Source organism: Pteropus vampyrus, unplaced genomic scaffold, assembly GCF_000151845.1.
Source record: "Pteropus vampyrus isolate Shadow unplaced genomic scaffold, Pvam_2.0 Scaffold79, whole genome shotgun sequence".
NCBI lineage: Eukaryota > Metazoa > Chordata > Mammalia > Chiroptera > Pteropodidae > Pteropus > Pteropus vampyrus.
The window spans coordinates 878,544-905,925 of record NW_011888860.1 but is presented as its reverse complement, the minus strand read 5'-3'; the positions used below and the strand labels follow the sequence as shown (position 1 = coordinate 905,925).

General features: G+C 38.8%; 1 protein-coding gene across 2 annotated transcripts in view; it reads right to left on the bottom strand.

Annotated features, from left to right (window-relative positions):
- Nucleotides 1-7,333: 7,333 nt before the first annotated feature.
- The window catches only part of RHOH (ras homolog family member H), a 42,443-nt gene continuing 22,394 nt past the window's right edge, over nucleotides 7,334-27,382 (bottom strand). For both annotated transcript variants that reach the window (XM_011362762.2, XM_011362761.2), the window contains exon 2: nucleotides 7,334-10,245. In XM_011362762.2, coding sequence (XP_011361064.1) covers nucleotides 9,473-10,048 — 576 coding nt within the window. In that variant the 5' untranslated portion in view covers nucleotides 10,049-10,245 and the 3' untranslated portion in view covers nucleotides 7,334-9,472. The remainder of the gene's footprint in view (nucleotides 10,246-27,382) is intronic.

Here is a 27,382-nt window from a genome sequence, read left to right as displayed (position 1 = left end):
AGGAAGCTCTTGATCTCTCTTTCAATTTTAAATGATAGGCTTGCTGGTTTGAGTAGTCTTGGTTGCATGTCCTTGCTTTTCATCACTTTGAATATTTCATGCCAATCCCTCCTAGCCTGCAAAGTTTCTGTTGATAAATCAGCTGACAGTCTTTTGGGATCAACTTATGTGTAACTAACTGCTTTTCTCTTGCTGTTTTTAAGATTCTCTCTTTGTCTTTAAACTTTTGTCTTTTTTAAAAATTGTAATTAGTTTCAAATATACAGTACATTGGTTAGACATCTATATAGTTAGTAAAATGATCCCTCCAATTGTTCCCTCCCTCCCCTGACCCTCCACCTAGCCAATGTATTAATGCTAACTGCATTCGTTATGCCATGCTTCCCATCCCCGTGACCACATGTCAGCTATTAATTTGTACTTCTTTAACCCTTCACCTCATTCTTCCAGCCCCACAAACCCCGTCCCCTCTGTCTGTCACCAAATTGTCCACTATATTTATGAGTCTGTTTTTGATTAGTTTGTTCATTTTATTCCTCAAATCCCACATGTAAGCGAAATCATATAGTGTTTATCTTTCTCTGTCTGACTTAAATACCTTCTCGGTTCATCACAGTAATATCTTTTTCCATTCTCTTCCTTTTCATAGGTAGGGATCTTGTTTTCTTATCCTTTCAGCCACTCCATCCCTTGGTTGGAGCACTTAATTCTTTTCCATTTGAGGTACATATTGATAGGAACGTAGTTGTTACAATTCTTTATTCCTGTTTTTGTTACATGTATTTTTTTCTTAAAGAAGTCCCACTAACATTTCCTGTAATTTTGCTTGGTGGTGATAAATTCCTTTAGCTTATTTTTGTCTGGGAAGCTCTTTAATTGTCCTTCAACTCTAAATGATAGCTTTGCTGGATAAATTATTCTTGATTGTATATCCTGGGTCTTCATCCTGTTGAATACTTTTTGCCAAGCCCTTCTGTCCTGCATAATCTCTTGAGAAATCAGCTACCAGTCATATGGGTGTTACCTTATATGTAATTATTTGTTTTTCTCTTGCAGCTTTTAAGATTCTTTCTTTGTATTTAAACTTTGGCATTTTAATTATGATGTGTCTTGGTGTGGGCCTGTTTGGATCCCTGATTTTTGGAATCCGCTGAGCTTCCTGGGGTTTTATGTCCATTTCCTTCACCAGGTTAGGGAAGTTTTCCATCATTATTTCTTCAAACAGCTGTTCAACATCTTGATTTTCTTCACTTACACCGATCAGACGAGTATTTGGAGCCTTAACAGTGTCCCATGTCCTCCTTAAATCACCTTTATTGTCTTGGGCTCTTTTTTCTTACTATTTTGTTTGAGTGTCCTGATTGGCTTTCCTGTCCTCTATATAGGGCGCATGATCTTCTTTATTCACTCTGTTTATTCCTTTGTTTATTCCATTTAATATACTTCTCATCTCAGATAATGTGTTCTCCATTTCAGACTGGTTCTCTCTTATAATCTCCATCTCCATTTTTATCTCTTTGTTAGAGTTCTCGACATTTCCCAAAAGTTCATTGAGCACCTTTATAACCAGTGGTTTGAACTCTGCATCTATTAGATTACTTAACTCCATTATATCTGGATCTCTGTTCTCTTCTCTCATATGGTTTCTGCTTCTTTGTCTTCCCATTTTGGCTGCCTTTCCATATGTTTCTATGTACTAAGCAAAGCTCCTAAGTCTCCCAGTCTTATTAGTGTGTCAAGTGGCACAATCCTGAGAGGGGTTCAACTGCAGGCCAAATTTAGCCCAAGCCTCTACCCCTCTGGGGCCACCTGTCAAGACTCAGCAAGCAATCCACAGATTCTGTGCCTATAGTTGCCTCAAAAGGCCACACCAAAAACCAAGGCCAGCTGCCTCCAGTGTGAGTCTAGGCACTGCTCAGCAAGGCGCATCTGAATTGCTGAGGATATATCTGGATGTGCTTTGGGTGGAGCCCGGGTTGGGGGAGGTGGGGTTTCAGGGAATCCTCTGGGTGAAGTGACCTCTGTTATCCAGTTTGACGACATCACAGCTATGGCGGTGCTGTGTCCATGCACTGGGAGAGGGGAGGGCTCAACAGGGAAAGATGGATACTGCCGGCACTTCTGTACCTTGCAAGTCTTACCTACACCCTCACGCTAACAGTATCTCCTGTAAGTTCCTCATGCCCCCTGTGCCCAGCTGAACAGGAACTGGTGCTCAGAGTGAGCAGGTCCATCATCTTGAAAATCCACTCATGGATGCAACCCCTTTAAGAGGCTTCTGCCACTGCCACTGCCGCAGCCTCCGTCTCTCTCAAACGCTTGGGCCAGGCAGCACTGAGTCCTCATCCCATCCTACCTTCTGCTTTTGCAGAGTGCTTTCTTGGATTTCTCCCTAGTTGTATGACTTGTTCATCTAGATCCCAGGCAATTTTTCTTTGCTGCTGCTCCTTGTTTCCATCACAACTTTGATTTGGTCGCCAGAGGGATGAAAGAGCCTCTATCATCTACGCCATTTTTTTCTCCTAACTTTTGTCCTTTTAATTATGACATCATAATTAAATGTGTGGTGTGGATCTTTTGGGGTTCCTCTTGTTTGGGATTCTCTGTGCTTCCAGGACTTGTTTATTTATTTCCTCTGGCAGTTTAGGGAAGTTTTCCATCATTATTTTTTCAAATAGTTTCTCAATTCCTGTTCTCTCTCTTCTCCTTCTTGTACCCCTATGATATGAATGTTGTTACACCTGATGTTGTCCCAGAAGTCCTTTAAACTATTCTCAATTTTTTTGAATTCCTTTTTTTTTTTTTTTTTTTTGCCATTCCAATTGGGTGTTTTCTGCTACCTTGTCTTCCAGATTGCTGCTTTGGTCTTCTGCTTCATCTAATCTGATATTTATTCTTCCTAGTGTATTCTTCATATCAGTTATTATATTCTTCATTTCTGACTGGTTGTGATTCCTATGTCCTTTTTAATGCTTACTATCTCTTTGTTAAAGTTCACACTAAGTTCCCTGAGCATTTTTATAACCAGTGGGTGGGATTTACCCTCAGGCGGACTGGTCGTGAGAACTGGCCATGACCATGACATACAAACTGCTGTGTGTGGGCTGACCCCACAGAGCAGAATTTACCACAGCAGGCTCTGGTGTCTGTCGAGATCATTCTTGGTGTGCCACTTCTTGGACTAACTGAATGCTGTTCTGTTTTGGTCTGAAGGATGCCACCATGTGTGTTGATTCTGAGGCCTCCTGGGAGGGGCTCTTGTGCAGGTCAAGGTCAGTTGCTGCCTGTGATCAGCCCAAGGGCTACCTAGTAAGAGCTACAAAGCAACCTGCAGTTGGTCGCTGCCTGTTCTGGACCTGGAGGCACATAGAAGAGACCACACTGTGAACTTAGGCTAGCTTCCACTATACTGGGCCTGAGGCAGCTCAGAAAAGGCCCAGGGCACCCCAAGGTCTGCTGTGGCCTGCCAGATGCTCATAAGTCTCAGCAGCTGAAAGATCCTCAGGCAATACGTGAGTCGGGTGAGGCGGGGTCTCAGGGAGACATCAGGGTGGGGTGAGTGGTGTTCACCAGGTTTATGCAAATTCAGATTTGGCATCAGTCCTGAGCCTGGGCCACTCAGCAAAAGGCACAGAGCACACTGAGCCATAAGGTCAACTGCTGCCTACCTGGGACCTGCAAATCCCCAAGAGTTGTCCAAAAAAGACTGCAGCTCAGGCCAGGGCTGGCTGCCTTCAGCCAAAAGAGCCTCCAGCACTGTGCAAATTAGGTGGGTGGAGGCTTTAGGGAGTCACCAGGGTGGAGTGAGCGAAGTTTACCAGACTAATGCAGGTTCAGATTTGGCCATGTGCGGTGAGTGAGAGCTCAACACAGGAAAGATGATGCTGGCCTGCCGGCTGCATGAGAGGAGGGCTCAACACAGGAACAGTGAAGGCTGTCCTTCTAGCCCTCATCCTGAAGCCACACAACCCTGTATGTCTCTGGAGCTTCCTGAGCTGCCAACCTTCTGCCAGAGCTCAGGTTGAGTGCCTTGGAGTGAGAGAGTCTGTGCGCAGTCCTTTAAGAGGACACTTGGGTTTCCAGCAGCCTTTCATCTTACCCTGACAGACAAAATCCCTGCTGATTTTTACAGCCAGATGTTGTGGGGGGGGGGGTTCCTCTTCCTGACACTGGCACTCTGGGCTGGAGAACCAAGTGGGACTAGAATTCCTCCCTCTTAGGGGGGACCTCTACAGCTGAGATATTCCTCCCAATTCTCAACCACCACACATGGGTGTGGGGTCAGCCTGTTTTTGTCTCTGCTCCTACCAGCTTCCATGTGACTCCTTCTTTACATTCTTAGTTATAGGACTTCTGTTCAGCTAGTGTTCATATGATTTCTCAAATTGATTGAGCTGAAATTTAGTTGTAATTTTAATGTGATCCATCTCTAGGTTTCCTGGGCCTTCCTGAATTCTTACTGCTCTCACGACCAGTGCAAATCACAGCATGACAGAAGCTGTGGCAGAGCTACCAAGGACTGTTAACAGCTAGTGATCCCAATTCCCCCTTGAGCACCTTTGTTTATTGTTTATTGGTCATGCATATTTTTTCTGAGAAATATCCATTTTAAAATTGGGTCATTTTTCTTGTTGATTCTTAGTAGTTATTCACATATTATGGATAATAGCAGAGCTTCTTAAATATAAACATGTCATTAGGAGACCCACAATTGTTGAATATTCCTATCCTGAAACAATTCTTTTGCTTATTCAGATCGGAATTTACCAACATACTCCACCTTTCTCTTCCAAGCAAATAGATGTCAAGAGTTGTATTTTCTAGGTTTTGAGACTTGGACAGGGCTGTTATCCAGATTGCCAAACCTATACCTCAGTAGAGGTTTGAGTAGTCACTTAATGTCAGAAAATATAGATTATTTGTAATATTTAGTGAATGCATCAGTCAGAATCCCATAGGAAACCAAATTTATTCTAAATTGTTCAGATGAAGAGACTTGAATAAGGCACTACTTACAGAAGTCTGAGTTAAGGAAACCCATGAGGGATGTTGTTGCATCCCAACACTAGCCACAGCAGGAAATCGTTACCTCCTTTAGGGTTAATGGGCAAGGTGAGGAGATACTGTCCTGGAGCCCCATGAAAACTGGAGCTGTAGACAAGCAGTGGCCCAGTAGGAGCTGCATCTCTCCACATGCAGCAAATCACAGCTAGTGACAGATAAGCATCACAAAAGCTGGAAAGGTATAAGAATAAAAACCCAATTATCCTCTCCTCTTACGCTCTGCCTTCCAGCCAGAGCCTCCCATCAGCTGCACCCAAGTGTAAGGCAACCAAGAAGAGATCCCAGATGATGTAGTTCATAGGGTTAGCTTCCCAGGCAAAGGGGAGGGCAGAGAAGGGTGGAAAATGGAAATGGGGGAAGCAGAGACCAGCTAGGACCATGAAATATGAACCACCTGAGACTTTCACAGGAAAAATGACAAAGAAAGCTCACACAAGAAGGCTGCCAAGCCCTAACCATCAGTGTGCCCTTACAGTGTGTAACAGGAATCATTCTTAACATCTTAGCTCAATTAGCAAGTGTAATGGACAGTAATTTTTAGATGGTAAAGTTTAATTACACCAGAATTACATGGTAAAACTGGGACATTTTGAAAGTAATTGTACAAAGGAAATATCTCCATCTATCTATCAGGTTCTTATCAATAGAAAGAAAATAGCTATTTTATGAACATAATACAAGGATTCAGTGAGATGATGTATGTAAAGTGCCAAGCACAGGGCCTGGAACTAGTAAGCATTAAAATGCAGTTAGTTGCTATTATCATATGTGTCGTTTTATTCATTTACTCTAACATTACTAAAAATGGAGTTTGCTTCTACGTGGCTTTCTCATCATGTGACCCACTATCAATAACTTCTAGAATATCCTAATCTGATCTAGAATATTCAGCTTATTTATGTATTTGCATAGGGATGCACCAAAAACATAATAACACCATTATTTGAACAATAGTTTACAGATATAAAGCACTTTCACAATCATTATTGTACTAATTCTTAGAGTAACACAGGAATTAGTATCTCTGTTTTAAGACAGGGAAACAGACTGAAAGACACATGACCCAGACTTTCTGAATCTCAAATATGCCACAGCTATCTGACCTCTTACTCTCTCATTATAGCTCTCTAATTACAATTAAGTACTAAATTCAGGATATATTTTAGAATCAACTAAAAGAATTAATGTAAACTTTTGGTTTAATCAAGTATTTTAATGAATTTACATCACAAGTAATTTGTATGTTTTATCTTTTCTGGTGAAAAACTGCTTGAGATCTTAGCCAATAATTACTTTTCTTTGCTTTTTCAACAAAGCTACAGCTTGAGGAAAAATAAGTCCCTATCCTTGAGTTATTCTAGTCTGACGACCCATAAAATTGCCTTCTCAGCATTAGGGACAAACACTCACAGAATCCCTATCCCCTCTGTTGTATCATAACTCTACAGATATGCCAGATTGGCATCCTTCCATTCCATCTCATGCTGGGTGAAGTGCCCTTCGATGATAACAAATCCTTAAAACAAAAGAAGCTGGCTCTGCTCTCCCCTATCACTCCCTCGTTCAAAGGAAATTCCTGAAACCTGCAGAATAAAAAAGCAATATAAGAAAAAGAGAATATTTTCCAAGTTTTTTAAAGTATGAAATCATGATGCATTTCACATGCAATCAACCTAAGAAGTTATACTTAAAAGTCAAGGGTTGGAGCAGCAACTTTTGCAAATGCTGGTGCTCTGTAACTTAGGTGGGTCTCAGCCTCATTGCCAAAAAGAAGAATAAAAAGTGAGAACTGAAATCATTGTTGGCACATTTCATTAAAAATAATTTTTAAAACACAAGCCACTTGACTGGCGGGTATGGGGCCTACAAAGCTACATTAGATCGGATGTGGTAAAGACAATCAGTTGGGCTGCTCTGGGAGGAAGTGGGGCACCATGGTTTTGAGCAGAGTTTCGCAGTCAGACAGAACTGCTTGAGAGCCCTGGTGCTTCCACTCACCTTCTGTATGGTCCTGGACTGGTCACATCAATATGCCAAGCCTTGGTTTCCTCATATAACATGGTACGCATTATTGTGTGGCCACCTACACACCATGTGGTGAGATAATGCACAAGTGCTTAGCATTGTCCCTGACACATTCGAGCACTCAAACAGTAACCATTAGGATGCTTTTAGCTTTCTTGTCCCTCAACCTATTGCATCACACTAGAATCTGCTGCCCCATTTAGATAGTTGGTAGTAAAACAGAAGAGTATGAATAACTCAACCATTCAAATCAACTCTTTAATGTAAACAAGAACATATTTAATGTTGCTCCTTGAAATAGTTAAGAATCAACATACAATAGTCTACAAAAAGGTACTGCAAGTTTTGAAGTGTAAGAAACATGTGCCTGAGTCTAGGCAGGCAAAAATAAATATACACTCATGTAAAACATACATTATATGGATTCCAGCAAAATGACCTATTTTCACGTCTTTTCCCTGCAAGGCTGGTGAGGATCTGCTTCCTTCCTCTACCTATTTCATGGCACAGCAGTTCAATTCCTTTCTTTCTCTCTCCAATTCAATTCAGCACAAGTTCGTGTAGTTACTGCTCTTTTCCTGTGGTGGGCCTTGGGGACACCAAGACGCATGGGATCACCTTCTCTTCCCTCACTTAGAATCGGGGACCTGGCCTTCCCATTTTCAATCACACCTTGCCCCTCATCTTCCTTCAACAAGAAAAAAAACCTTGGGAACCACTAATTTTAGTGGGAAACTTTGCCCCAGAGACTAAGATCCAGATCCTGGGCCTTTTACTGGATGTAGATGAGAGAAGGAGAAAGAGAAAGCAGTGTGGAGATGAGCGTAAATTTGATTATAGCTACGAAGACTTGACTACATAAGAAAAACCAGAAAATTGGTTTGGTTATGTCAATATAAGTCTAATCATACTCATTTATGCCAACTGCCTTACTATTTGTGTGTAATGGCCATGTTACACCATAACAATGATGTACTTTAATAAATGTGGTTCAGAGTGGTTCTAAGTTTTATTGGATTAGCTGAGTAAATGATATACCTGGATGCCATCCTTCTCAATTTCTTCTTCAAGTTACATAGTCTTCTGTTCTCAATTTTAACAGATCACCAAAACCATTGTTTTTAAGCTATTAGAATGAAGTTTGGGAGAGGGTCTCTATTTATTAAATATTTCCCTTGATAACTTTATTATCTGAATAATTGCTATATAGTTTTTCTGTTCCTTGTGCTTAGAATTTGTGAATATTTTTTACTCAGGTGCTTCATATTCATGAAATAGTAAAAGGTATACATTCTACCTTTTTTCTCTTATGTATATGTGGACACCTTCCTAGTATTCTGATTATATCCTAAAATTAACATATTATGTTGCCATGCCAGCTTAGTTTAGAGCTCAAATAACAAATACTCCAAATTACCACCATACAGAACATTGAGCCTGTTCTTTACCAAGACCTACAACCAGATAGAAGCCAGTACTGGAAGATGCAGGCAATGTGCAGCTGTTCCTAAAATGAAAATGAGATTTTTTCACTTCTATTTCAAGCTCTGCTGCTATTACTTGGAGCAATCTGATTCTCTACCCATAAGGTTTTACTTCAATTTTTCTTGAAGTAAATGAAAAGTGAATGAAAGAGGAATGCTTTAGTGAATAATTTGGGTTCTTTGGGTAAAAGTTAGCATCATAAGTAAAAAATGCTTTCTTTTTCAATTACAGAGAAATAGAGTGTTAACTGTTTAAAAATCATTAGGCAGTATTAAAGTATCAGATGCTATTGAACTGTATTTTATATACACACTGAATAACAGCTGGGTGGAAAATTAATTGCAAGGATCAGTTGATAGTTTTTTAAAATTCAATTACCTTGTAAAATCTAACAGGCAAGTGGCTTCAACAAAATTACTTCTTCAGGTGAAAATAATACTACAGACATGGCGGAGCCCTATAAGGTTGTTTTAAACATATAGAGTTTGTGTTTGTGAGTATGCAGGAAAAGACTTCCCAAGTGTGAAAACTAATTATATACAAGAACTCTGTATTTTGTTATCATTTAAATAAAATGTGTCTTTAAATATGGAAATTTTTGGAAAACTCACTTCATTGTCCAAAATTATGAAGACCATTTAAATTTTTTAATTGGAGATGGAATATTCATTACGGCTTCCCAAGGGATCTTCCAGTTGGACTGGGCGAAGAGTTCATTTGCAAAGTGTACTTAATAAAACATCCAGTGACCAAGTCCCATCAACAAACTGTATCCAAAAGGAAACATGGCTCAGGATATACCCAGAAAGAGCATCAACTGTTGCTAGTTTGCCTGCTCTCCCTGTCCCCATTAGTCTTTGGGGTGAGTAAATGAGAATTGAGTGAAATCTCTTGGAGGTTAGAAGATCTTGCACTCATTAATGGAGAAGAGCTTCCTTCTGTTGCGTCTCCTAGCTTGATTGACGGCAGTTCGGACGGCGCACTCAAAAACCTGCTGTACCCCCCGGTTGCTAAGGGCTGAGCACTCCAGATAGCCCTTTGCTTTCACATCCTGGGCCAGTCTCTTCCCTTCTATGGCACTGATGCAGGAGGCCCTGTGGGGCCCCATCTCCCTCTGGTCAGTCTGGGTGGCCACCACTAGCACAGGGGTACAGGGCAAGTTGCTCCTGATTTCACCAATCCACTTGTTCTTCAGGTTCAGGAAAGAGTTATGGTTGGCCACAGAGTAGCACATTAGTACCACATCAGCCTGCTGGTAGGACAGTGGACGGATGCTTTTGAAGGCATCATTGCCAGCTGTGTCCCAGAGACCCAGGCTGATCTGGATGCCATCCATGAAGACGTCCACACCTGTGTTCTCATACACCGTGGGCTTGTAGGCTTCGGGGAAGGTCTCCGAGGTGAAGCGCACCAACAGGGAGGTTTTCCCCACAGCAGAGTCTCCCACCAACACACATTTAATGGAACTCAGCATGTTCTCTGCCTGGATTTGTAGTTAAAAGTTCAGAATCCCTGAATGGCTGAAGCAAATGTCGTTCAACACAGGGAATGAAAACCAGACGGGTTTGTGTCCTCAGGACCTCTGACAGCAATTTGCAGAATATTTCTTCTCTCCATCCACCTGAGGGAGATTTTGATCTACTTTGAAAACCTCCAAAGCCCGGTCTTCAACTGGAACAAAAAGAGAAGAGGGAAAATTGAGTCTTTCTTTTTTCCCATTTTGATGAAGGGCACCTCCTCACTGGCAAATTGATTAAACATGGGGCCCATCTCAGTGTGGCCATACTACCCCATTCATCTAACCCATTCTTCCTCAGCAAAGAAAGCTTGGATCTGGCATCCTCTAGCACATGTACCCACAACTCCACCCAGTCAAGAAGCAGAAGCTGATTTTATCTCAAAAACCAGCCTAGTGATAAAAACACAAGCAATTGCTCTGATCATAACATGAAAAAGACCTCAATAGCAACCTGGTGAGTGAATGAGAAGTTTTCAAGCAACTCTATACTGGCTTCCGCTTCATAAAGTAGAGAAGGCAGCTGACAGCGCTGTCTTCAGTTTCTAATGGATCCCAGCCACTTTGGGAATTGCAAGAGAAATGTGGTGAGCAACAGATATTATAAGCACATCCTTTCTTTGATTGATTCATCAGCCAGTCCTTGGTTTATGTGGGAATTTGTGTTGAGGTCAGAGAAAAGAAATTACTGGAACTCTAAAAATTTACTGTTTTTTTCCCTTTAGGTTTCAAAAAACTGGCTACCCATATAACGGAAAGGGCACACTGTCCTTGGCATTTTCTGCCTCTAAAATCAGACTCCATTGCCTATTCAACATGGCTTTGAGCACACGTTACTTGATCTCTAAGCTTCATTTTTCATATCTGCAAGATTGTGATAAATTTAAGAACCGCTTCTCAGAGATGTTGTGAGGATTAAATTATTTCTTTCTGTCAACGTTTTTGGATAGCTACCTATGTATCAGGAAGTCTGCTAGGCCTCTAGTTAAACATATTCAGTCCCTGTCACTTAAGCATAGCTGCATAAATGACAGAATTCGAATTTCATGAAAGGGTCAAATAAATTCTCATTCACTGCAGCTGATAATGCTCCAAACAAGGAGATCAGCCTTGGAGACAGTGTCCCATCTGTCAAGGAACATCATCACAAGGCCAGCCCAGCTTCAGACAAAAAAAAGTCTTTCAGATCAAAATCCTGAGTAAAGGTTATTAATACATGCTGAGCTTATAAGATTCCCCACTGGTGATCTTCCTCACATGTCACATGTAAAGCTATGTAAAACAGACCTATAGATCTGTTTCAAAACATAATTTTTGTAAATCTCTCCTCTAAATCCCAATATTCCTTTCCAAGACATTTTTATCCTTGTCAATCTGCAGTTTCTGTTTGTTTAATTAGACATAATAGCCTTTGCAAATGAGCTAATCAAATAAATAATTTATATAATTTTCACGTATGCATTTTTTTAATACATGAGAGCTGGGCGACCTTAGCAAAGTTACTTAACCTCTCTGAGTTTTGATTTCTTTATAAAAATGAGAATAAGAAGATCATACAATCATTATAAGGATTCAGCACATGAAGAGTCTGGCTTAGCACAGAACCTGGCACATGGGATCTATGAAGAACCATCCTGTTACTTATTTCCACTACCGTTTATTTAAAATGCCAAATATTGAATGTCCATAGCATGGGGGTTAGAATGTCAAATGTTCAGCTGGATTCTGTCTGCTGACTTACACCGGGTCACTCTCACACATCATGGTCTTAGATGTCTCTTTGTCAACAGATCTTTGAATAAGGTCTCCCTGGGGACTTCATCAGGTCTCAGACTTTAGATCCTTAGACCTACCAATGACTTAAATATATGCGTTTGTGATCCCCTTGTTATTTAGTCCAAAACTAAGACCTCTTAAGGCATTTCGAAGCTTTATTTTGACCCCAGTGTAGCAGGCCAGAACTAGGAAAAATGTACGTGTGTTGGACTTTTGGACATTAGATAAAATGTTTCTTAATAGATTAAGAGCCAAATTTCTTGAGTAAATATCTGCAATAGTAATCAAAACAACATGGTACTGGCATAAAAAGAGATACATGATCAATGGAACAGAATAGAGAGCCCAGAAATAAATCCACACCAATACACTCACTTAACATGACAAAGGAGGCAAGAATATACAATGGGGTGAAGACAGTCTCTTCAATAAATGGTGCTGGAAAAATTGGACAGATAAATGCGAAAAAAAGAAACTGCACTCAAAATGGATTAAAGACTTTAAAAAACCATAAAACTTCTGGAAGAAAACATAGGCAGTAAACTCTCTGATATTGCTAACAGTAATTTCTTTTTGAATATTTTGCCTTGGGCAAGGAAATCAAAAGAGAAAATAAACAAATGGGACAACATCAAACTAAAAAGTTTGTGTACAGCAAAGGAAACCATCAACAACTGACTAAATGGGAGAAGATATTTGCGTATAACACATCTGATAAGAGGTTAATATCCAAAACATATAAAGAACAAAAAAACAAACAATCTAATTAAAAAATGGGCAGAAGAACTGAATAGATACTTCTCCAAAGAGGAGGAAATACAGATAGCCAATGGACATATGAAAAGATGCTCAAGGTCACTAATCACCAGAGAAATGCAAATTAAAACCACAATGAGATATCATCTGACACCTGTCAGAATGGCTATTAGCAATAAATCAAAGAACAAGCGTTGGCCAGGATGTAGAGAAAAGGGAACCCGCATGCACTGTTGGTGGGATTGCAAATTGGTACAGCTGCTATGGAAAACAGTCTGGAGGTTTCTCAAAAAATTACCTTTTGACCCAGCAATTGCACTTCTGGGTATTTATCCAAAGAAAACCAAAACAATAATTCATAAAGATCTATGCACTATGCACCCTTACGTTCATGGCAGCACAATTTACAATAGCCAAGATATGGAAGCAACCTAAATGCTCATCAACAGATGAATGGATAAAGAAATTATGGTTCATATATACAATGGAATATTAATCAGTCATTAAAAAAAAATGAAATCCTACCATTTGCAATGATATGGATGGACCTAGCAGTTATAATGCTGTGTGAAATAAGTCAGACAGAGAAAGATAAATACCATATGATTTCACTTATATGTGGAATCTAAGGAACAAAAAGAACAAATTAATCAAAAACAGACTCACAAATATAGAGGACAATCTGGTGACGGCCAGAGAGGATAGGGGTTGGGGGGGCTGGGAAAATGGGGTAAAAGGTTAAAGACATACAAATTAGCAGTTGATAGATGGTCATGGGGATGGGGAGCATGGCATAGGGAACGCAGTTAGCATTAATGTAATGGCTAGTGGAAAACCAGAGGAGAGAAGGAGCAATTAGGGGGATCATTTTATAAACTATATAAATGTCTAACCAATGTATTGTATACTTGAAACTAATAATAAAATAAAATTTTTGAAAAAAGAAGTCAATGAGGCAAAATTGTTAAGAACATATGCTCTAAATTTGGGTAGATCTGCAATTGAATCCAGGCTGCCTACATGACTACCTGTGTGATGACCTTAGAAGAGTTTCTTAATCTCCCTAAGCCTGTTTCCTCTTCTGTAAAATTGATGTAATAATACTTGCTTCACAATGCATAGACAATAAAATCCTGAGCACAGTATAATGTAAAGATACTAATATGTACACAGTCAACACATAGCAAACACGCAATAAGTAGTCTTTATTAGTGGTATCGTTGTTAAATAATAATTACTGAGTATAATGATAAACAATTATTAATTATAAGTGGGGAGTTTGAATTAGCACTGAAGAGGTTTCTCCAGGAAAGAGTGTTCTGTGTATCTTATACCCAGCCGCGACCACAAAAAAAAAAGTGGGGGGAGGGGTTGTAGCATAAAAATAAATATATAATGTGAACAAAGTAAAGAAATTTTGTCTGTGCTTTGCCACCTAAAGAGATCCAAAGAGTCAGACTAGAGAAAAAGGCTTGTTCAATCAAATAATTTTCATTCCCCAGCCAGTTCTGGCTCTTGGTTAGTTAGTTCTCAGGGCCTCGGTTTCCCATATAGTAAATTGGTTGGACAAGGTTAGCTTTCTCTGTGATTCTATTAAAACTAAAGCCAAAGGAGAAAGCTTATTACACGAACATAAACCTCTGCATTATTCCGTAGCAGTAAAGACAGATAATAAACTTTGATGACATGTGTAGCCTTCAGCAGATGGCTAAATATGGAGCTGGGAGACAAGGGAAGGGGAGGAGCTCCAGTCCAGGGTAGAGCACTACCCTACATAGACATGACAGATCATCTTCAGACAATGTGCCACATGTGACCAAGACAGAGCCGCTATGGGTCACATCGTTAGTGCGGAAGGTTGATAAGCTTGATTGTAGTTGGATTTCTCCTAAAGGGAGAGATCCTCCTAAAGGAGCTACCAGGTGAAAAATAGACTCTGGTTTTCAGTGGTATTTCACAAGTGGCTGACTGGCAGAGGTGCCCCCATTATGTCTCTCAATACAGAAGTTACCACGAGTGCTTCAGATAGAGTCATGAGTGATGCCACTGAGTGACCCTTTTAGGGCTTAAGTCAGAGTAGAATTAAGGAACTTTCGATCCCAGAACTTCTCAGTTCTCAGTAACTGATTTCTCTTCCCTTTCTCCCCTTTTCACCATTTTCACAGAAAGGATGCCTTCAACAGGCCCCCATGGTTCACACACAGGGAGAGGAGAAGGGAAAGGAAGCAAAGGTATCGGGTGCTTCTGTCTACTATAGCGAAAGGACAAAGGCAGACAAAAGGGAGAACTTAGGGATGAGCATCCTAGTCCATTCATCTTCCGGAGAGCTGAGGGCTGTCCAATAGGAAATCCTGGTCTCACTTAAGCCCCTATTTTCATTCTAACTAACAGGTACCCATTCTTCACTATCACTCTTTCTTCAGACACGCCCTGTGCTTCTCTATTTGCCTGGACAGAGTTGCCATTCACTCACCCCCTAACTCTCACATCTTCTTGAAAATCTTCTTTGATCACCTGACCCATGGGTAGATCAGGTGCCCCTCTGTGTTGCCATAACACCCCACCCCCATACCTCAACATAGTCATCTTCACATTCTGCTATTATGGTCAGTCCTCCTGTATTTATCCCCCGTCTGTGAAACTGGAATAAGATCTGCCCCACCTTCCTCATGGGGAGCTTATAAGGGTCAGGTAGAAATGATAACAAAACAGCAATAATTTGTGCTTGTAATTTTACAAGACTTTGTACATTTGGAAATGTTCTCATTTGTTTTGTGAAAGTTCTCTCAGAACAATAGAGCACGATATAAAACTAAGGTGAAATTATGACCAATATTAACTAATTATTATTATTGCAGGTTTTAGGTCATCTAGACTTTATGAGATGGCTTATTTCAAAGTGGTGATGGAATTCTTAATTCATGTTTTTCCAAAAATATGAACCCATGGCAGCCATTGGCAAGAGATTGTCTGTCAGTTACGGAGAAAACGTGTAAATGCAGCCTCTTCAAAAGAGCTTCAGGCAAAGGACCTGCACTGGTGGCAGCCAATTCATTCATTAAGTTAATTGATTCTGCCATATATCTCACACTCTTAGTTGATTAGGAAATTGCCATGCTCCTCAGCAACTCATCTCCTTCCAGCATCCTCCATCAGAAACCCCTCCACAGCCTAACGGAAACACCACAGCAAGAGCAGGGCTTGCTCAGGATGGATGAAGCCACGGAGCTCCTGTCTGGTAAGGAGAACTGGAAGCTTCATCTCGTTTCTTTTTCTTGAGGAGGAAGAGAATCAATTCAAAAACTCTCAAGCAACTTAATAGAAAAAAAAGCATGACCATCTCTATATTTTATCACTCCAAACTCTTACTCAGTTTTCATTCTCAAATATACACTTGTATATATCTTCTAAACATTTTTTCAGATCTTTTAAATTTTTTAAACATAGTCTATCCAATTTGCCAGGTTTTAGATAAATAGCTTTCCATTGTTTCAACAATTCATAATTGCACAGCCTTTCCCTACTGCTAGCAGAGTCTTTGAGTTAGTTTCAGTATTTCACTATAACTAACCATTGTGCCATTTTATATATACACAAGCATATATATGTATATATATATGGGGTTTATGTGTGTGATATATATATGTTATATACATAATTTGTGTGATATACATGCATATATATGTGATATACATACATATGTTACTTTTATGGGAACAATTTTCTTGGGGAACATATTCACAAATGTGGCATTACTGAGTCAATGGGTTATTTTGTGACTTTTATTTACATTATTGAGCATCTTCCAAGGACTGTGCCAAGTACTTCGTATGTATTATTCATCAGTTGTTTTATTCACTTAAAAATTTTTGTTTAGGGCTTCCTGTGTGGCAGGCACTATAACAAGCCCTGAGGCTTAACAGTGAATGAGTAATTCATGGAAATTACTGTTTCGTAGCTACAAAGACTTAGGGAGGCTGAGAATCTTGCCTGCATTCACATGGCGAGGAAACAGCAGAGGCAAAGTTAGACCTAAATGGAGTCTAACTCCAAAGCTGCAGCAGCTCCCCCTTGTCACCCCACCCTGTAATTCCCCTCAGCCCTATCCAGTGCATCTCAAATAAAACTATACTTCCTGTGCAAACCCAGTTTCAAGACACTTTTTTTTAACCATCCCTTCCAACCAGGTCCGTATTTCCATTCTCCTCCTACAAATAAACCAGTTCTTGATCTGCTACAAGAAGCGTGCTGTTTCTTGATCTGGAACCTGGTTTCACAAGTGTGTTCAGTATGAAAATTCATCAAGCTATAGAACTATGATGGGTTCATTTTTCTGTATGTAGATTAAACTTCAGTAAAAAGTATTTTTAAAAATGAGGTTACTGCCTTTGCAGTGAATATCTTCTCAATTAGTATTTTATCTTGTTTCCTTTTGTAAGAGTTCATTTCACTAATTCTCAACCCTAATTTAATTCCCTGTATCATGTTTCTAACTGCTACAAATAATGATTAAATTCCTCTCAAAATCACAAAAGGAAATTACTTTTCAGTCAATGTACTTTTATATAAAGCACCTCTATTCCAAATGGATTTTGTTCTAAAAGTTCGCTTGCAAGATGCTGGTTTACAAATTTTAATACATGTTCTCCAGAGTCAAAGATCTAAACAATATTTACATTCCTAAGCCTAAAGCCTATTTAGCCATATCATAGTTGAATTAGAACAAAACATCGCCACGCCTTGAGACCTCATCTTATCTCAGTGCCCTAATCCTCAAAGCCATGAGTCCAGCCCCTCTTATACCCAGGCCAAGCGGGGACTGTGGCACCATTCCCCTCTTCTGTTGTAGACACTCTGCCCTAACTGGTCTCTTCCTCCTAGACTACAATAATCGATTGTTACCATGGGTTGGTTACCACGAGTTCTCAGATTGGTCCAAGTATAAAGTCAAAAATAAGACTGACTAGCCAGGCAATTGCCAGGTACCATTAAGAGACACCAGGACCTCGTCTCAAAACTGAGGTGATGGGAAAATGTAGTTACCACAACTTCTCTCAAAGTAATGGAAGGGATATTCTGAAAACCTGCTTATAGTCAAGAGTGCGACCCCCACAGGGCATGTTCAAAAAAGGTCACATAATCTCTGAATTTCTTTCTAAGAAATGTGAATTTTATTTACCAAGAGCTTCTTATTTTCTCAGTTGGTTATGCATGTTTGGGGCCCAGGCAGAACTGTTTGAGGAAAGAGATTGCAAAGGGGCAGATATACCCATATCTAATCATTCTATAATGTAATGATGTTATAAAGCAAAATTTTCAAACTATAGCTTTCACCCGAAGGCCAACCCCACCATCTGTTTTTGTATGGCCCACAAATTAAGAATGACTTTTACGTTTTTAATGGTTGAAAAAATCAAAAGGACAATATTTTGTGACAAATATTATATGAAATTCAAATTTCAGTGTCTATAAATAACATTTTATGGGAACACGGCCACGCTCTCTCATTTACATATTGTCTATGGCTGTTTTCTTGCTACAACTCAAAGTTATAACAGAAACTTTATGGCCCACAAAGCCTAAAATATTTACTATTTGGCCCTTTACAGAAAACGTTTGACAACCTCTACTATACAAAAGAGGTAATTCAGAGTAAGAAGGAGAGCACAGACTCTAAGGTCAGGAAGTCTGGGTTTGTCTCCAATGTCTGCCACTTACTGTGTGACCTTGGGTAAATTGTGTGACTTCTCTGAGCTTCAGTCCTTTATCTATAGAGGCAGTATAGTATAGTGATTAAAAGCAGGGACTCTGGAACCATACTGCCTCCCAGGTCCACTAGTTATTGTCTGTGTGATACCACGAAAGTTACTTAACCTTAGTAACCAAAGTTATTAAGCTTTACTTCTTCAACTGTAGAAATGGAATAATGATTGTACTTATCATACAAGGTGGTTGTATGGGATTAAATGGGTTAGTGCATGTTAAGCACATAGAATGGTGCCTGGAACAGACTGAGTACTAAAGAAGTATTTATTGTTATTTTATTTATCTTGAAAGGTTTTCATAAGATTATGACAGCTAGTGTATATCAAAACAGTTCCTGGAACAAAATAGGCACTCACAAATAGTAACTGCTATGATGATATTGTTATAAAACCCAGAAGAGGGAGCAATTAATTCTCTGGAAGTGGGAGAAAGGAGTGATGATTAGGGAACCCTAAATTTAAAAGGTGCAAAGGATACTTTTGAAGTTACTTTGTGATTACCCGAACTCTTAACTCCCTTACTAGTAATTAACTTCAATAATTTCTCTTGGCCTTCCTTGCCCCAGTTCCGCAGAATGAGTTCTTTGCAAAAGAGCAAAAAGTCATAACAAAAATAATTTAGAAGAGAAAAAACTCAAGAGTGAAAATGTATAACACACACAAAAGCAGATTGCAAATCAGAGTAACTCTGAGAGTGAGGAAGACCCTCTACCTTAGGGGTCTTTTTTATCTAACAAAGTGAAAAGCAGTGGGTAGTTTTTGCTTTTGGATTTTATGTTTTCTCTTTAAATTTAAATTAGCTCCCTGTCTGACCTTAACTTATTGTGAAAATCGTAAATCTGCCTGATATCTGGGTAGACCTCTGCCAAATTCAGGATACCTCCCAGCTCTAAAGCACCATCTATAATGAAGAAAACCATAACATCTCAGGGTTCCCCCACAACTCCCGCATGCCAGAACCACCACCACCACACCACCACCACCACCACCATTCGACAGGCAGATTCAAGCCACTGGTGAACAGCATTCCTTCTCTTATTTGCTGATCTAATTAGACTGAAGATGTCATCCCCACTCTGGCCAACTTCTCTCCTCATTTTCTCTCAATGATTTCTATACACCCTTTTTTTTCCGATTATAAAAGTAATACATACACATTATAAAACATTTCAAAAGCACTGAACTATTGAAAGGACCTAAAGAAGTAAAACAACTACCACCTAGAACCAAAAGCTATAAGATAGTAGTGTACCTTTTCTTGTTTCTTTTTTTCAGTGAATCATTTTTTTTTCCAAAGCTAATATCATACTTTATATATAGTTTGGCATCTTGCTTTTTATTTAACATTTATATTATAAATATTTCCTATTTCATTAAGAATCTTCAAATGTAACTTTAATGACTATACAATATTTCATTATATGAATGTAGCATTATTTATTTAACAAATAGCCTATTGTTAGACATTTAAATTGTTTCTAATTTTTATCATAATAACACTGAGTGAACATTTTAAAAATAAATTTGTGAAAATACATGATCATTTCTTTAGTACAAATAGATATGAGTGCAATTGCTGGAACAAAAGAGATGAAAAAATTGGACCTATTTATATTCTATAAGCAACGTAAAAGAGTATTCATTTCATCACACTACCAACTACTACTGAGTATAATGTTTGCCAATTTTACCTGTTTCATTTGCATTTCACTGAAAATTAAAATTCATTTGTTTATTGACAATATACATTTTTTCTTTTGTAAGTCATTTGTTTTACCTACTTTTCTAGCAAGGTGGTCATCATTTCTTATGATTTTTAATAATCTTTTTAGATTATTAAAAAGGATTTAGATATTAATCCTTCTTTGGTTAAATAAATGTTATAACTTTTTAGATATGTATTTTATATTCTTGAATTTCCTCAAATTCCTGGTACACCATCCCCCCTCCCCCATCATTGAGCAACAGAACGTAAAATAGCACATCTCCTGATATGGAAAGAAACTTAGCATGATTAGATGCCTTAAAGGTCATCCAGTTCAACCCACTCACTTCCCCCATGAAGAAGTGGTTTTGCTACTGGAGGCTGACTTGAGGCCCAGAAACTGGATCAACTGAGTCAGCACTCTTTCCATCTACACAGCATTTTTTCAAATACTATATACAATGTCTACATTTTATAGCCCATACTTAATTTCCTCAATTTTTAAAAATACAAACCCATATAGATAGCTTAGATATTCCACATTGGTGACTTTTTACTCAAAAGATAGCTCCCAGTTTTAATATAAAAATACTTTCAAAAAGATGTTCCCTTTCTCATTAACTTCCTTTGATAGATCATCTCTCTTTAGGGGAAATCATTAAGCCTTTCGACATTCTCTAGAATTAGGATAAACCCTTAATTTACAAATCGCTCAAACTGTCAAAGAAGTCAAGGTATTTTGTTCTGGATATTTAGCCCAGATCACTAAATAGAGTGGGGTGATTTAGTTCTGGATTCAATGTATAAAATTGCCAGGATATTCCACTCCTTGGAAAGGGCCTAGGTTGTGGATTTGGGATCTCAGTTAGAGTCTCATCTCCATCACTGATTAGCAGTCTAATCTTGGACAAGTCACATAACCAGAACTGCAAAATGTGGATAATGATGCATAGTTTGTAGGATTTTTTGTAAGGCAGTTAAAAAGAATCTATCTTCCATGCCTAGCAGAGTGCCTGACCCTTAGTAGGTACGGATAACAATAAACACTCACATGGTACTTACCATTGGCCAGACACTGAAGTGCTTTATGAAAACTAGTTCATTAATCATTACAACAATACTATGTGGTCAATAACACTGTTTCCTCATTTTACAGCTGGGGAAACTAAGACACAGAGAATTAAAGTAACTTGCCCAAGATGACAGCTAGTGAAGAGAACTGCTGGAGTTTGAACCCCAGCCATCTGGCCTCTAAGCTCATTTATAATGCCATCTCTACCTCCTCTCCCACTGTCTCTCAGTTGGGAAACCTTGATGAAACTAAGCAATCTGCTATGATCTGAATGTTTGCATGCCCCTAAAATGCATATGTTGATACTTAACCCCAAGGGAGTTAATTAGGTCATAAGAGTAGATTCCTCATGAATGAGGTTAATATCCTCATAAAAGAGCCTCCAGAGAACTCCCCTGCCCCTCCAAAGACAAGAGCACACAGTGAGAAAGTGCCATCTATGATTTAGGAAATGAGCCCTCCCTAGACATCGAATCTGCACAAGCCATAATCTTGGATTATGGCCTCCAGAACTGTGAGAAATAAATTTCTGTTGTTTATAAGCCACCTTGGCTGTGACATTTTGTTACAGCAGCCCGAACAGACTAAGATACAATCTTAAAATAAGATGCAATCTTAAAATAAAGGCAGGAGGTAAGGAGGGAAAGTTGGAAAGATATTTTTCAGCTGGTGAGTGATTTCTTTCTTACTAGAGACATGCCATCTTTGTAGAAGGCAATTGACAAAATCCAGCTGCATACTTAGTATATTTGACACCAAATATACTAAATTTTAATTTTAAAAGTATTATTCCAATGCAGTAAAATATTTCATGTATGAACTAAAACTTGCATTATTAATCAAAAATATTACGCTTTGTAGTTGGTGCTCTGCTTCACTGTTTTAAATTTAAACAAAAAACTCCAAGAGGTCACATAGAATAACAGAATTGAAGTAAATCAAGTTCTGTTTCACAGTCTGTATAATCATTGTGTTACTATTCTTTATTTGTAATCTACTGTTTAAACTCAGAAACATGTAGTAGTGCCATAAGTGTGGGAACTGCAATCTACCTCCGAAGTCAGCTCTAATGGAATCCATACACACCACTAAGAACTTACTCTGACTTTATCAATGCCAGTGCGTAGCGATAATAAAAAGCAGTTTCACATTGGTCTTATTATTGTTTTTAAATTTGTGACAGATAATGCACTCCTTATTGCCTTTACCATGGTGGACCCCTTCTACCACCCTGCCCTTGGTATGTCCTTACCAACAGATATCGAAATTTTAAATACTTATACCTTTTAACCCAGCAATTCCAATTCTTTAAACACATTGTCCTGTCATACCTAGTCGAGAAGTATGTGCAAGAATTTTCATTGCTGCATTATTCATAACAGCTAAATAAATAAAAAAATAAATAAATAAATGAGTGAATGAATAGAAAGAACTGGGAATAATTGAAAGGTCCATCAAAGCAGTGGTTAAATTAATTATGTCATATCCATATAGTGGAGTCAGACACAGCATTAAAAAAATTAGATCAGCCTATATATATTGCGCAGAAAGGGTACCCATGATATATTAGCAACGGAAAAAAGTAAGCAATTGAACCATTTGGTGAAGGATACCATTTATGTAGAATAATAAATGTACAAGCCTCGTCTGGTGACCTTGAATGCCCAGAATGCTCGGAATGGCCAGAAAGACAATGGTCCAGGCAGAGGAAAAGAGTCTGTGCAATGGTGTGCAAATTCAGGCTCACTGTGAATTCTCAGCTCATCTTATATATGTCCCTCTATAGATAGGACTGTACTAGGGAATAGCAGTTACTCCCTAAATTGCCTAAGGGAGAAGAGAAACAAAAAGGAATAACCTAAGAACACAAGTTCATACAGCCTTTCTTAGGTTTTTAATCCTCTTTTGGAATGCAGATGCATGTACTTTCTATATTAATTGTATTTCAGATATAGTACACAGTAGTGAGATTAAACATCTCCCTAGATGCTCAACTTCTGATTGAAGACTTACAGAAACTGGGAGAAACAAGTTCATAATAACTGAAACTACAAGGACACTCCAGAACGAAGTTCTTTTTTAACTTTTAATTCATTGCTTACTCATACATAATATTTTATTAAGTTCCAAATTCCATAGAAGTCTGAGAAAAATGTCAGTGTATCTGTCTTTAAGTGGCTTTAGACTAGATCTACTTTTAAAGAGCCTAATAGGGACAGAAGATAATAAAGAAAATGTTATATAGTTTAGATGAGGCCTAGAGTTTTTTAAAAGATTTTTTTTCTTAGTTAATAATATCTCTGATCCTTACTCTTTTTTCTCTATTAGAAGAAATGGCTTCATGGGAAGAGATAATGCGATGGCCCTGCAAAGGCAGAATGGCATGGCTGTACTTCATTCATCATAATAAGATCCCATATAGCTGGGAATTTAGAAAATAAAATCCTAAATTAGGGAGTAAAGAAGCAACATCCTGCATACAAATGACCTCACACTCAGTTTTACTCCACAAAAAATTAAAATTTAAACAGACAAGTGCTATAATTAAAGGCAAAGGCAAAATGCCAAGAGAACACTGCAGACAGAGTGCTTATATCTTTGAGGGCAGTCTGGGAGGAGGGGAGTGACATTTGAAATGCGTCTTAGAGGAGGGGAAAAAAGTGGGATTGGTGGACCGAATTCAGAGGAAGTGGCTGGTGCCCAGCTGTGTGTGTGGGAAAGGTCTGAGTATTTGGAGGGTGGAGAGTTAGCTTTTGTGGCTGAAGCACAGGTGGGAGATGACCTTGGAAAGGGGCTAGTTTGTAAAGGGCCCCTTTACTGCACATTAAGTATAAAATAACCTCCATCCAGCTGTTTTTCTCATTTCCATTCTCCCCTCCTGTCTTGACTTTGCCTAACCATTACTGCAGTCTCTCCAGACTATGTAACATCCCCAAAACACTCACTGCATTTTTTGACTCAGTAACCTTAAGCATGCTGTTCTCATCTCTTGAAATATGATCTTCCCTGATCTAACTCTTCCTGGCAAGTTTCTATGTGTCCCAGAGCCCAGCTCAAATGCCACCGCTTCCAGGAGGCCTCCCCATAAACATTATTATTCTTCCTTATTTCAGCTCACATGTCATCTTTAAATGTTTTTATGTTTACTTTATTGACTAGTTAATACATGCCTACAGTAAAATTGTGAAAAATATGTCTCCTTCCTATGCCTGCTGCCCACCAGGGCCCCAGGCCATTTTCCCAGAGGGAACTATTGTGTTAAGTTTCTTACAAATTTTTCTAAAGTTATTCATTATGACATATATTCATATGCATATTTATATGAATGCATATGTGTAATTATCATATGTACATACATACCACACACTCTTTTTCATATATAAACTATAGCATCCTGTATGTACTATGCATAATATGCTTTTTTCACTTAATAATTTATTGTGAAACTTCTTCCTTAGCCGCAGATTTTGAGTTGTCTGATAATAAATTGCTTTAGTAGAGGACTAAGTAATTCCTCCTCCACTACAGATAAATCAGAAAATATAAATATAACACTAAATGTGAATGGAAAGTCAATATTGTATGTAGAGGCAGCTACATACATTGTATGTAGTAAACAGAGCCCTGGACTGTGGTGAGTCAGGTTCAAATCTTGGCTCTACCAATAACTATGTGACCTTACTCACGCCATTTAGCCTCTCCAGACTTTAATTTCCACATCTGTAAAATTAGACATTGAACTCAACTAGCTCTAAGGGCCCCTCCTGTGCTGATATTTCATATTTCTATGAAAGCAGTGATATCAAAAGCTACTTTGAGAGTACATATTAACAGAAAAAAGGGTGAAGGGCAGACAGCTCAAAGTTCCTGACACAGATGACCTTTCCCAACTCGCCGGCTTTTCCTCTTGCTTTGCCTTCCTGTCTTTCCTTCCCCCATCTTGACCCAGAGGCCTGCATACTAAAAATACCTTAGCATGGGCTCATCAGCCAAGCTAAGCACAAGGAGCACCCCAGCAGGTGTCAGACTTCAAGACTGTTCAGTAGTAACCGGCTTAGATTTACAGAAGATAGAAACAGAATTTGTATCTCTTTTCCTGGAAATATCCCAGTTCAATTTAGACTTCACTGGCATAATTTGTGACAGAGAGAACTTGCAAATATTGAGTATATGGAGAGTTTTTAGAGACTGAATGGGGAAAACACCCAGTATATTTACAGACCTGGGCAAGAGAACAACTAAGTGGCCAAGGTAGCCTAGAAGCACAAAGGTGATTGTCATGTAAACCCCACAAAACCCCTCAGTTCTCTAAGGCATCCTCATGGCTTTCCTGGCTAAAACAAAACAAAACAAAACAAAAACAAAAAAACAGTCATTGGCCTCCCAAATGTCCACAGCAGGGACAGAAGTTTTCAGGCCTGGTAAAAGCATTTCCTACAACCTTAAAACAACTAAAAATTGCTGACCAGATATCCATGGAGGAGCAACTAGTACAGGTCCTAACAGATAGGGCTGTAGGATAATCTGCTCTTGGCAAATGACTTGCACCTCTCACTAGATTATTCATAGCTCCTACCTGGAGTTTGATCTTCATCCTCTATGCCAACCTTCACACCTGCAAACAGCTATTATCAACATGTTTGAAACCAGAAGGCCTAATCCTAAGGTTGTTTCTAGCAGCAGAAACTTCACTGCCTTTGGAATTGACTTGCTATCTATTCATTTTTACCTTCATTTGTCTCCACTTTTTAAACACAACTTGCCACACAGGATAACTTTTCAGAAGAGAAAAAAACCACACACCTCTTTTATCAATGAATTCCTTATTATCTTAGAAAAAAATATTTGCTAATGTAAAAAAAAATATGACAACAAAATTACATGAAAAAGTAGATTCAAAACAGTTTGTGCAATATGATCTTGATTTTTTCAATAAAAATATAGAGAGGAATAAAGAACTATACCAAGATGTTAACAATGCTCTTATTGGTGCAATTACAGACTTTTTTCCTTTTTTTGTGCTTATTACATTTTTCAAATTTCCCTCATAGAATATACTGCTTTTATAACAAAAAAGTTGTTAAAATAACTCGTGATCTTTTGTAAAAGAAAATATAAATGTGTCCCTCAGCTCCTTCTGGGTGGAAGTAGCATTTGCTAGTATCACTGGATAGTCACTTAGAAGAACCTGTCACAGGAGGCCTGGATCCTCGGCCAGATCAGTCCCTGACTAATTAAATCACCCTGAGCAAGTCCAGGACCTCCCTCCTGCCACAGTCACCTCATCTGTCAGATGAGCAGGTCTCACTGGGTCTGTAAGTCCCTCTCTTACTCAGTCTAGAACCCTAGAACTCCTCACAGCAGGGATTTTTCAGACACCACTTAAGTAAAAATAAAAATTAAAAAAAAGAGAGAGAATATTCCAGTGATTTGGACTGTGTTCAGACCACCCAGCTTAGCATGCTAGAAAAATTCCTGGGAGAACTAAGAACCAAGAAAAGAGGTTTCTTGTGTAATAGAAATGGGTGCCACTATTAGGAGTTATGGGAACTTTTTTCCTTTTGTCATTGAGTTCCAGAATTGTCAAGAACATGCTTTAACCTAAGGTTAACTTCCTCCCTATGGCCTTATGAATGAGATCAAAATACAAGAAGTTCATTAGTCAAGATACTGTCTCCAATGACAGTGCATAAATAGACCCTGCAAAAGTATGATTCTCAGACTTGTTATTTTGTTTCCATGGATGATCAACCCTCTTCTTTATGATTAATACTTCTTCATATAAATCTAACTTCTTAAGAAATGACTCTCTAGTCATCCTCATGTACAAGGCTACCCTAGTCTTGCCTTAGTGGTACAAGCCCACCTGAAATTACTTTCAAGATATAATAGTAAGACTCCAATAGGAACCACCCTAGACATCAGCATTAGTCTATCTTCTTAAATCTGTAATCCCAAAGTGAACTGAAATGCAGCAGAAGATAATCCTTTAACCTCATTCCATCTTCTTCTAACCACTTCTTCACTGTACATTATGCCCATATCTTGTAACACACATATGTCATGCAGACCTCCATCAGAAAGTTTCCTTCTGCTTTATCATCCCTAAAGTGTTTACCTAGTAAGATTAAATTTGAAAACCTTTCAGTGAACTCTTCAGTCCCATTTCCCATGAGGCTTTACTAGCCTGGCCCAAGATGTGTGTGTGTGAGTGTGTG